The sequence below is a fragment of the Bombus bifarius genome, unplaced genomic scaffold, assembly GCF_011952205.1.
Source record: "Bombus bifarius isolate JDL3187 unplaced genomic scaffold, Bbif_JDL3187 scf7180000009711_frag, whole genome shotgun sequence".
NCBI lineage: Eukaryota > Metazoa > Arthropoda > Insecta > Hymenoptera > Apidae > Bombus > Bombus bifarius.
Window position 1 is genome coordinate 1 of NW_022885289.1, and position 11,906 is coordinate 11,906.

At 36.3% G+C, this 11,906-nt stretch overlaps 1 protein-coding gene and 1 long non-coding RNA gene across 3 annotated transcripts; one reads left to right on the forward strand and one right to left on the reverse strand.

Annotated features, from left to right (window-relative positions):
- Positions 1 to 1,347: 1,347 nt before the first annotated feature.
- LOC117215543 lies at positions 1,348 to 2,122 on the forward strand. Of its 2 annotated transcripts, none has more exons than XR_004489138.1 (2): positions 1,348 to 1,628; positions 1,724 to 2,122. It is a non-coding gene; the product is annotated as an uncharacterized LOC117215543 (long non-coding RNA). The 2 variants fall into 2 exon arrangements; XR_004489137.1 differs by having other exon boundaries at positions 1,746 to 2,122.
- Positions 2,123 to 2,859: 737 nt separating this feature from the next.
- On the reverse strand, positions 2,860 to 11,624 carry LOC117215544 (hematopoietic prostaglandin D synthase-like). Its single transcript, XM_033461891.1, has 3 exons — positions 11,608 to 11,624; positions 4,128 to 4,261; positions 2,860 to 3,152 (listed from the first exon to the last, which is right to left on the reverse strand). The coding sequence occupies exons 1-3, from the start codon at positions 11,622 to 11,624 to the stop codon at positions 2,977 to 2,979; spliced, it is 327 nt and encodes a 108-aa protein (XP_033317782.1). The 3' UTR covers positions 2,860 to 2,976.
- Between the last annotated feature and the right edge of the window lie 282 nt (positions 11,625 to 11,906).

Sequence of the window (11,906 nt, forward strand, 5' to 3'; positions counted from 1 at the left end):
AAAGATCACTAGCTTTTTAGGAAGAATTTGGATTTTTATTTTATTGTCAGAATTTAATGGATAATTCTAGAAACTTCAACCTTTGGAGGTATTTGTTAATTAAAAATGACAAAACTGGTATTATGTAAAAAAGAGTAATGTGTATCCTGAATCAATGTCGAATGGAAATTAGACAGTTCTATAAAACTAATCCTTCTCACGATTCCACAACTTCATAGCTTAATTAAATACAATTCTTCGGCGATATAATTACAAATACATTTACAGGAATTGTGTAATATGATAAATATCTCGTTAAAGAAATTGAAATCGTAAACTCTAGATTCTAGTATTCTTTCACTTTCATGTTTCCTATGAGCCCTTCAATCGCTAAATATTTTGCAATGAAACACGTATTATTAAACAACATAATCATACTAAATTAATTTAATGTGACTATTTATTATTATTATATAATAACACAGTGATGAAAGAAATAAACTGGTCAAGTAATCTAAGGAACCATAATACGTATCTATGTCAGTGACAGTGAGAAAAATTCAGATATCTGTACTTAAGTGATTACACTTATAAGTATCATTATATATTATATAAATATGATATTTCGAATGGTATCATTTATCAATCATTAAACAAGAGTGTCATATCCAGAGAAATGATTTTACATATCTTAATCTTTGCTTTGATTACGATAGTAATAATTTCTATCAAACTTGATGAGGAAGATACATGAATAATTATCTAAAAGCTGAGAATCTTGGCAAATTCATTTGTACATAAACTAACAGAAGTGAATTTTAAAGATACACTCTGCTCTCAACAATTAAAGCTGTCTTGTCGCAACAAAGTTTCAATAATTTTTTATGGACAACATGGCCCAGTTTGCACAAAGACTAAAAATTTTAACATTAAATTTGGATAAAAAATCTTACGGTAGAAGGAATGATATATCCTTCATATTCGCCAATAATCTGGTCGAATTTAGTCAGGTACAATGGTATTGTTTCGTTCAAAAGTTGATTCATCCTCGCTTCCTTCCTTTCAGGATCCTCCTCCATGCGACAGTAGCAGATAGCTGAAACGTATATGAAACCAACCGTTACGTTCATTTGTGTTTTTCCCCCCAAACGAAGAGAAAATAAGTTGTGAAAGAAGGAGTAGCCTCTCATAGTTCCTACAATTTCTTCATTCTCTTTGCTTTCTTCAATAGTGCCTCAACAAGTTCCTGTGGTTCACGATACTTGAAATATATACAATGTTACCAGCGTGGAAATTGTCTTGGAAACTTGGAAAATCTTTCAAGAGGAACAACATTGCTAACTGAGATTCGAGAAAGGAAAGGTAAATAAATCCTTGCTTCTACTTAGAGCTTTTTTATTTACTTCTGACGAGTAAAGTACTGTTATTAAAATTTGATTAAAAGTACCAAGAATGTCGAGATATAAACAACCATTTGTGGAAAGGTCAGGAGAAGCAGAATTATCGAATAAACGTTATATAACTCTTAGTGATTAAGTAAGAGAAGAGAAACGAGAAAAAAGTCTTCTATCTAGGTCTTAATAAAGTATACTATATTTATCTCCATATCAAGAATAACAACAAGATATAAACAGTCTTCTAGAAATTGAGTAAATATTACATAATTACATCTTGAGCAATATTTTGCGTCTTAGCTTTTGCTTAAACATTATGATAATCTTAAATATCTGTAAATTCTTCACAGACTCTTTGCATCTTCTATACAGGTATCTCATGATCATGTGATAACACACAGGAAGAAAAAATAGAGGAAAAAACAGCGTAAAAAAAAGTTGCGTAGGAGTATCGTCGCACTACATCATTCGACAATTGATGCACGTCATGGCGATCGTCACGGTTTAAAGCAGGCCATCAAAAACACGTTTGTTATCGTACGGAAAAATCTGCGACGTTCCAGCTGTTCAGGTGCATCGAATTGTGAATCATCGGCGGTACGAAGCAAGGCGAGGGGCGTAAATAGAGAAAGAAGAGAAGGATTCGCATAAATGATAAAATATAATCGTTCGTTCCTCGTCGATGGCGGATGGATGGCTTTAATCGTGGACGATATCGATACGATTATATTTTATACATTTGAAACAAATATAAAAGACGAGCAAAAACCAGAGATACGATCGTTATGATATTATTCAATCGGTAGCCTATTTACCTCGTTTTTTGTTCACCTTCTCTGTCTAGTAATAATTTTTCGACGTGGCGTGACGTTACGTTGGCGGTGTAAAAACACGATTTTAAACACCTGCGGATAGTTGCATGAGTTTCGAGCGATTCCATTCCCTTCGATTTATATTTATGCGATCAACGCGCGGATCGTTAACGCATTATGCAGACAGCAGATGTTACGTAATCACACATATCGTAATTGGAAATTAGTAACGTTATCGCGTACCAGGATACACTTCGTTGCCCTCGCTCCTTCCGCGGATAACCAGCGTTTATCATATAGAGACAGGGATTTGCAAAGAATAAAAGTTGTAGAACGTTGAAAGGCGTTGAGAGAAACGTGATGTTATCCCGTTATTCGTTAACGCAACGCAGTTAAAAAAAATCCCGAAGGAAGATTACGATAATAGATAACCTGAGTCGAGTGTTTGTCGGGGGATCTAAAAGATTCTTTCGAGTTGAGCGTCTGAGATTGCAGAGAAGAAAATTTGGAAGCCATCGAATTCGTGATGTCGATAGAAATCTTCAGTTGGAATCGTTGTATCATAACGTAGTCTGCTTATTGTCGATAAGACTAAACTAAAAGTGACTACTAAAATTTTCTATCCTCTAAATTCTATCTACGATTCTATAATCTAAAAACTGACTTTTGCAAACAAACTGTAACATTCGCTTAACGGAAAGACATACGTATCTTGTTTGTACTCGTCTTTTCACAATGAATTCTTGAACGTCTGTCTCTGTGGTGAGACAAATGCAAAGTCATCTCATCAGTTACTCACCTTGCTCCAAATCTTCAAGAGTATCGACGAGCACGTCGCATATCAACGCATCGCTTTCGTTTCTTCCCATTAGATCGTACTTCCTCGCCAAGTATCGCGCCACAGCGTCAGCCTGCGCTACCGGTTTCCCGTCTACCTCCAGCACAGGCAGCTTTTTATAAGGCATTGCTAAGAACAAACATGGCTCATATGAACACTGTGTAAAGGGAAACGATCGATAGGAAATCACAACACAGCTTCCGAGGCCGTTGCGTTCTTGTGAATAGATGAATCGAAATCATTTCGGTTTTAATCAACATGGCCTAGTAAAGAAATACAGAAATGTCTTCTTTCTCCTTTTTTTCTTTTCTTACGATTACGATGGACAGGGTATCGCGTGTTTTCGCAGGGTATCGCAGGTTATCGCTGTTGGGAAGAACCTAAAGTTTTTAAAATCAAGGATAAAAGATAATACCAGACACGGAAAAAATATTAGAAAATGTACACGGTTCTTGTAATGAAAATTGAAATGCAAGGAATATAAATCGAATGTCTCTTGCGAACGTAATTTTGTGTTTTACACCGACAGGATTGATTTACAGACTTACGTTGACTTTTGGTTTCTCTATCTGCAAGCGACATATAAGATTATATCGAAGACTATGCTGCGTAAAACTTTTATTATACTATTTACGATAGAAATGTCGCAACGGAAGATCGAATTTTATGTCTGCTTTGTTCTTTCGACTTTTTAGCTATGTTCTTGTTCATTTCCGAACTGATTTCAATTTTTTATCCTTTTTTCCGACAAGTCCTAAAAAGTTTTTAAATTAACGAGAAACGTAGAAGTATTTTTGTATTCCTATTTTAAGTCACCTATTTACGGTTTTCTCAAAATATTCGAAATGCTTCGATTCATTGAAAACAATAAAGATTGCAACACAAAAATTCGAGAATCGTAAGTGAATTAAGTTGGTATTCGATAAACACGATATTACGGAAGCAAAACTTAATGAAAAGTTCGACTTTATTCCGTATGAAATTTTACTTTAAGTAAGTTTAGCCTGCACGTGAAACGAAAGTTTTATATACAGAAAAGTTTGAGTAAATGGTAGATATCTGAGAGTTGAACGATGAAAGTAAAAATCGATTCTTCACGCTTACAATCCTTGTATTCAGGCCAGAGTTGTAGGGGGATCCTCTCGTCGATATACTCGATGCCAATATATGCAAATATGTACCGTATATGTTCGGCACTACCACGGGCATTGAAGTAGATTAGTTTGTAGGTAGGTTCGTCGCTCATTTTCCTTGCTCTGTCAACTTATCGAGAAAAATGTTACAATTAACTCGTGTAATTAACAGACTGTGTGCGTGTTTGTGTGTAGAGAGAACAATTTACTTATAGATGGAATAATTCGTATAATACGCAAAATAAATCATTTAGAAGGCTGGAATATGTGTTTTTGAAACAATTAATTATGTCGAAAAATATTTCAAACGAGATATAATTATGAAAAAAATAATAATTAAATGTATGTAAATGTATGTAATAATAGTTAAATGTATGTAAATGTAATAATTAAATGTAATTAGTTGTGAAAAAAATAATAATAAAAAATAAATAAATGTAAAAAAAGAATTAAATGTAATTAGTTTCTTTTTACACACGCGATATTATTGGCGATATATGAAGGTCAACTTTATTTTTTTAAACAGATATATTTATACATATATTTATAGATATAAATACATATATTATATAGATATAATAGTATATATAATATATATGTCGGAGATGAAAGAACACCGGAGCCTTTGGAATTTTGGATAATCCCGCAACATTGTAACCTAAAGTCTACTATAGCTGTAATTCAACAATTGTAGTTATCCAATCCGATTGTAATTGTTCGAGAGTTGTGATAATGAGCTTGGGCTCGAGGCGACAGTCAGTCGCCGAACGTAGCCGCGGTCACGGGATGAACGCTTTGTCTAACAAAGGTATGGAGTAATTCTATAGCTCTCCTTAAAAGAAATATTCGTGGCGACACGCGACAGTAAACATTACAACGGTTTCTGTCCCGTGGCTCCCCACACGCAGACCCTATTCTTCGAGTAAGATGATTGCCAGATGTCGATGCGTCTCCGCAGTACATGTTCGGCTAGCTCGAGGGCCCGTTATAAATCTTAAGATTTAGTCAACTAAAGTCCTTCAAACAGACAAACGGTCTTTGTCCCAACTACGGGAAGATAGGGGAGACATATTTTTCAACGAGCGGCGTCTCCCACTAGCAACTTTCCCTCGAGGGCGGCTAGCACCTTTTTCTAACCACCGATATGGAGATTGACCAATTAGCAGCAAGGCCAATTTCCCTTACTTTCTGAACGAAGGCTTTTCTCGACGAATCCGATAATCTCGTGTCCTTAGACACACCCCATTATAGTTTTCCTCTGTGGCATCATCGGGACGGGAAAGACATTCTCGCTCGCGATCTCATTGATGAAAGGAGTAACTCTTTACGATCAGTGAATATTACGCGTCCGACTTAGATTTTGTGAGTACGTTCATCTATCATCCCGTCGACCGCGGATTCGTTATTGAACCTAGGATCATTGTCATTAGTTTCTCGAGTACCTAACAACCGCGGTTACTTGTCCGGTTCTATAATAATCGTATTTGCACTAGTCAATGTCTTCTCTATTGCATAACGACAACGTGTAACCCAAACGAAGATTCGTTTCACGCCCCTAACCCTAATTTTAATGTAAACCCGACATCAGAAGTGGGATCAGTGCCGGTTATAACAGTGCAAGAGCTTACGATCATCGTGCGCGAGTTAATTCCGTCGCTAGTGCAAAAATCGAGTGTGGAACCTAACAATTTTTCGACTCCGCTGCCTGGTGCGCAGCTACCAATCTGATTATGGAGGAAGATCCTTTACAAAGCAGTGCCCTGAATATAATTTCAATACCGAGTGTCGAATTGACTTCTACGTAGTGGAGGCGCTAACTGGTAGATCAAGCCATCCGGGTGAGTCGTTTCCATTTTACCCCGATTTCGGAGCCGAGTGTTCGCTAATTAAAGAATCCGTAGTCTTGAGAATTTCTGGCAAAAGAACGATTGATATAGTAGTAATGCGAGGAATAAGAAATATCGGTACTAAACGTATCGCTCAAATCTTGTCCGTTGCAGGTGTCGGTGGTTAGAGATAAACTTTTCATGTTCTCGCTGGTAGTTATTTAACAATACGATATCGCGATTACTCGTTAAATTTTAAGCCAAGATTTTGACGTAATATTACACAAAATAGCCTCGCTATGTGTAAAACAAAAATAATTAATGCCTGTAATAAAACCGCTAAAAACGAGATCGATGTTAATGAAGTTGACAATGAGGTACGTGGTAGCGATAAAAGTCGATTAATCTTTCTTTTCGAAAATTCAGAGATTCATCCGTTACGGGTTCCCTACGTACTCGTACAAAAAAATACAGGCCAGTTAGAAGTACAATCAATTGATCCTAACATCGCCGTACAAGGAGTCCTAATAGACTTCGCGAGCGCAGAATAGTACGTGATAGAACAAGCGACTTAATTACAGCCAAAAATCATAAAGCCTAGTAATTCACCGTTCGCGAGCCCTGTGTTACTCGTGAAGACGAACAATGGTTCAGATAGATGATAGGTAGATTTTCGAGAACTAAATAAATGTACGGTCGCGGATCGGTATCCTTTACCCCTCATTGCGGATCAAGTCGCGAGATTGAAAAAGCGAGATATTTTATTATTCTGGACATGGCCGGTGGGTTTCTCCAAATCCCTATTCATCCTAATTCTAGGAAGTATACAGCATTGATTACTCTCGATGAACAATTTGGATAATAAGTTGTTGTTTTCTTCGAATTCTTTTGTGCCTTTGTTCGATCCATTCGATGTCCTTTATTTGCATAACATAAGTGCGTGCGCGTTTAATGTTTCTTCCGGAAGTCATTTTCGGGACGGCGATACTATGCTGACCCCGTCGAAAATGGGGTTTCTTATACTTTCGGACAACCCTAATAATTGTGCAGCTCATACTTGCCTAAATATTCTAATATTTATGTTCTTCCTTGCTACAATTTTGTAAACCATCAAAGCGTTTAGTACGGAAATCCTCAGGAGTAGTCGCGTGCCAAGTCTTCTGTAGCATTTGACCCTTTTTAATTGCGGTGACATAAGAAATCATTTGGTCGGAGTGATCATCAGTTTGGTCGGGGCTTCCACCACGCAGGCATCGACCCGGCGCTCGTCCTCGGGGCAATGTTTTTCTTCTCGCCGCGATATAGGTTGTGGATCTCATACGTGATATAGGTTGTGTATGATGTATGTTATACGATTAGTTCCCTAAATTAGACTGTGTGCACCATGTGCCAGCAAACTCCCTCCATCGTGCTTGAACATATGCGTAGATAAATCTGCCTCAATTATCCCATCAGATAAGAAAATCTCTACTGACCTTCTTAAACAAACTACATAATGGACTTACATATCTTCTCTTAAGATATAAAGAAGATATTTTTTTATCGTTAATTAACAGATCTTTGAAACGATAGAATAGAGATATCGTAAAATTATATAAAGTATTATAATATGCGTAATAAATAAGTATCGTTATATTTTTCTAATAAATAACATTCCCATAAACAAACAATTTCTCATAAACAGTCGTTTCCCAGAAAACTTTAGTTTCGATACTGGCAACTTTATCTACTTCCGCTCTTCAATTATGAAGGATTAATCTTTACGAAACTTTTGGAACGGCTGAAGATTTCTCACGATGAAACGCGACGAATTCGATACAAACTACGCGGAAATAAAGACAGCTGCGATGGAGGATCGCGGGATTGATATTAATTAATTAATCTGTGGCAACCATTATATCGATTCGTTACGTTATTGCGACAGGCCACGCAACATTTTATTGCTTCTGTTTCTACAATTTAATTACAAGATTACGTGCCATTGAACATATCGATTGATTGACTTCTCATGTTTCGTATTAATCGACATCCGATATAGCTATGGGACCTGGAATATTGAAATATTGGGAAGTCAGTTATATTCAGGTGTTCTATAGATTTGACGTATAAGCCTTGTAACATGTACTTCTTCATCAGACGTTTACGAGATACTGAACGATGGCTACGCTTGTAGTATCCAAAAATTTTACGTCGATTTATAATCGAAGATTCGATCAAACTATAGATAGATTTGAATATTCTACGAATTGAATTTAATATTAAGAATTTTAGTTGTATAGATCATAGACGAAAGTCTGTTACACGGACTCTTTCAACAGTTCTATACACACTTCTATTATATATTTTATTTTTTAAAAATAACGCTTTGGCATGATCAAGGATCGGAAGTATAAAAAATAATTGTGACAATTCGAGCAGTGAAAGCCTCTAGAGTAACATTATATTGGTCTCTATAGCGACATTGTGGTACCGTGTCATTTTCAAAGTTCTCAGAATTGGTACTGTATCCGATTTCAATGTTTAATATTCTTCCCGGTTCCTGGAAGAATTTCTTCAAAACTACGTTAACCCATGAAGAATCAACCAACAGTTTCTCATAATGCCGTTTTATCCACATCCTTTGAAACTCATGAAATTGTAGAATCCAGATAGAAAAAGTAGAGACGAGGTAAACGCGAAGTTCATCCTTGGAATTGCTTGTCGTGGTGATAATGTTAACAAATAGAATTCGATAACGCAAATTCATTGGGGAAAAGGTGACAGATGAAATTCGCTAACGCAACGTTGCCCGTTAATGGGCTAAGAATTACGCTCCATGGGATCGCTCACTGCATTCTTCGAAACGACCCTCGTAATCCATAGGCTCGTAAACGGCTTCCGTAACCGTAACGAATTTCAATCTTGTTCACGGATCTCTGACCGCTCGTTTCGAGGGTAACGAGGGGGTTGCGTGTTCACGTGCGTGCAACAGAAGGTGTTATCGTGATTGTAAGGCGTGCTGGAGCAGATAAGTCCAATATGCTCGCGGAAATCGTCGAGATTCATTGCCCAAAGCTGGCTGATAGTCGAAATTAACTTCGCCTCGTCCGATTTCCGCGTTCACATCGCTTTCACGATGGTTAGGCGTTTCTTCGTTCGTTTCTAACGCTGAGTTTTCCCGTGTCGCAGTCAACCCATATTTGGATGTGTGTACACGTTGCACAGAAAATGTGGTCGGGGGTTGAAACGCGGACAGAATGGAAAACGGACTATGGGAAACGCCGAGAAAGAGGCGTCGATGAGTTGAAGACACGTCGATGCTGAAGTACACGTGTATCTCGCGTCTTATAGCGAAGGAAGGATACGTGTGAAATTTTAGAAAATATTGGCTGGAAAATGTTCTAACGGACATTGAAGAAACGAATTTAAATTGTAAAAAGAAAAAGATGGTAGCCTAAAGACGTTCCGCTTTCTGTCCCATTACGGAAAACTGCAAAAGCTATGTATCTTGAGAACAGATAAAGTTAAGAAATGAAAAGGAAAAATTCGATTTACTATGTATTTTCGCTATATTTTATATTTACTGTATATTATCGGAATAGCCATCCCTGATTCAGAAAATCAATTACATATATCCCTTGGCGAGAGGGAGTGAGAATTAATCCGATTAATTGTAATGGTGGATCAGCTGGATCCTCATATTCTGAACGTCCAGAGACTCGCTAACTACGAAGCAACTGGTCTGTTTGTGACGCCTATCAATTGTTTGCTAGAGATTAATCTGCTGGTAAGCAGCGTCAAAATGCGACGATAACTAAACCGTCCGAAGATCGAATTATAGCAAATGAAACGCGTCTCTGCGCTAGTCTGGTCGATTAACAGGGCCTATGGGGGTGGCTTACAAATTTGCAAGCAAGGAATTACCGTGTAACGAGCAACTCGTATCGATTATTCAATGGGTTCATATGGAGGCGAATAGAAACTCGAACTCGAAACGTTTTCGACTCGACGCTGAGTATCGCGTTCATCCTTTAAATGCTACTTCAACATGGGCAAACGTTCATTTTGGTAATGTCGAGTTTTCTCATTGAATAATCTTCCGTTCGTCGATTTTACACGCTTAACCGACTAGATAAATTCGATGATTTTAAGCAACGTAATTAATGTAATTGATTAATTTTTCTTAAAGTGTGAACTATGGATGAAAGATTAGAAACCGTAACATTACAGAGTACAAAGTTAGAAATACAGGGGAACTTTATATTTTCCTTCACTGCTGATTAATTTCTTGCTGAACGTGCAACGACTCGGGAAAACTGCCGTTGCCTGTTGCAAACTGATCGTAACGTACATAGATCAAGGAACATCACAAATTTCACTTGACTACTTACGTTCGTACAACGAAGAATCCACATAATACAGTACGGCTAATATATTACTATAGAAATCGGATGGTTATACATACGCAACAATTTGGAAGAGGATATTTGCTTTCGGGTTGGGAATATCAGGGAATAGAATTGTTATTATGCGAATGACTGACGTTGATTCAATGTAATTAGTTAGGAGTAGAATTACAGTAGAAAAGGCATCAATACGATGGAATTGCACAGTTATTGTAAAAAAACAAACGATACTACATAATATATTTAGGTATACAGAAACAGTGACACTTCTGTATTGTCAATTATGATATAATTAAATGAGATAATACGAATAATTGTAAATGCTATTAAATTGTTAAATTTTAATAATTTCCAATTCATCTTCGTATCAAAGCAAATACGAACAATTTACAACGTTGCTAGTTATGACAATAAATTTCTATTTCTCGTGTCAGTAATTTCAAATGTCGTTGGTTGCAATCAAAAATCTGTCGGCGGAAAATTTTCACCCAAGCTTCGACAAATAAATGAAACATCGTATTATTCTCGGTCAATATCGAGTCACTTTCGAGATTACACGAATAAAATTTAAAAAACTTTTTTGATGAATTGCTCGTCGAGGCATTGTTCTGATGTCGATATCGCATTAAGCAACTCGAAGATCGAAGTCTTGGTATCGAGATTGTCGCGTCAAAGACGAAGCGAGGCCTATTACCCAGGCGATGATGGAAGCTATGCAACTATAAAGAATACTAGCGCCTTTTTCTACGATTTTATACGACTCGATGCCAGTCGAAGCTCTTGGAAAATATTGCAACAAAAAGTCAATATATAAAACAAAAAATAGGAGGTTTTTCCTTAAAGCAATTTAATCACTGTCCACGCAACTTTTATTGTTCTCATCTAGAACCGAGCAAGAAAAATAACTATTTTATTTTTATACCTTCTCTATATTGGGATTGTAAAAATTTGTCTGTTTGAAATGCATTGGAAAATTTCGTCGAATTATAAAGTTACACCGTTGGTTGTCACCATAGAATCGATTTTAGAATAGATTTTAAAATAACGTAAGAACGATTTTAATGAAATTTTGAGAGTACATATGTACGTACATAGAGAAGCGAATGTAGTTCACACGCATTGCTACTAGGAATATTTGTGACCTACATAGGTTTCAGGGAAAATAAATGTCTGTTGCAAATAACACTAATTACAAATTTTATTTTTTCAAGCTTCGTGAAAACTCACATGAGAAATTAACCTGTCGAGATTCAGCATTTTTATATAATACTATCTTGACAAGTACATTTTACAAACAAACGAATATTACTAATGCGATACGAATAATTAATTAGTTTTTCAAGTTTTCTAAGATAAATAATAGAATCAGACATTATTCCAATTTCCACGAAGATCCATTGAAATATAATATCAGAAAATGATCTATTAACAACTTCAATTTTATTCGACGCTACTATAACCCTTCGCAATCGAGGGCTTCGCTAATAATATCAAATAAATTAAATAATTAATAAATTAAAAATTTAATAAATCAATAAA

Coding starts and splice junctions, on each gene's coding strand:
- LOC117215544 (XM_033461891.1), bottom strand. Junction 3,153..4,127: donor CTGGCCTGAATACAAGGATT/GTAAGCGTGAAG, acceptor GTTTGTTCTTAG/CAATGCCTTATAAAAAGCTG.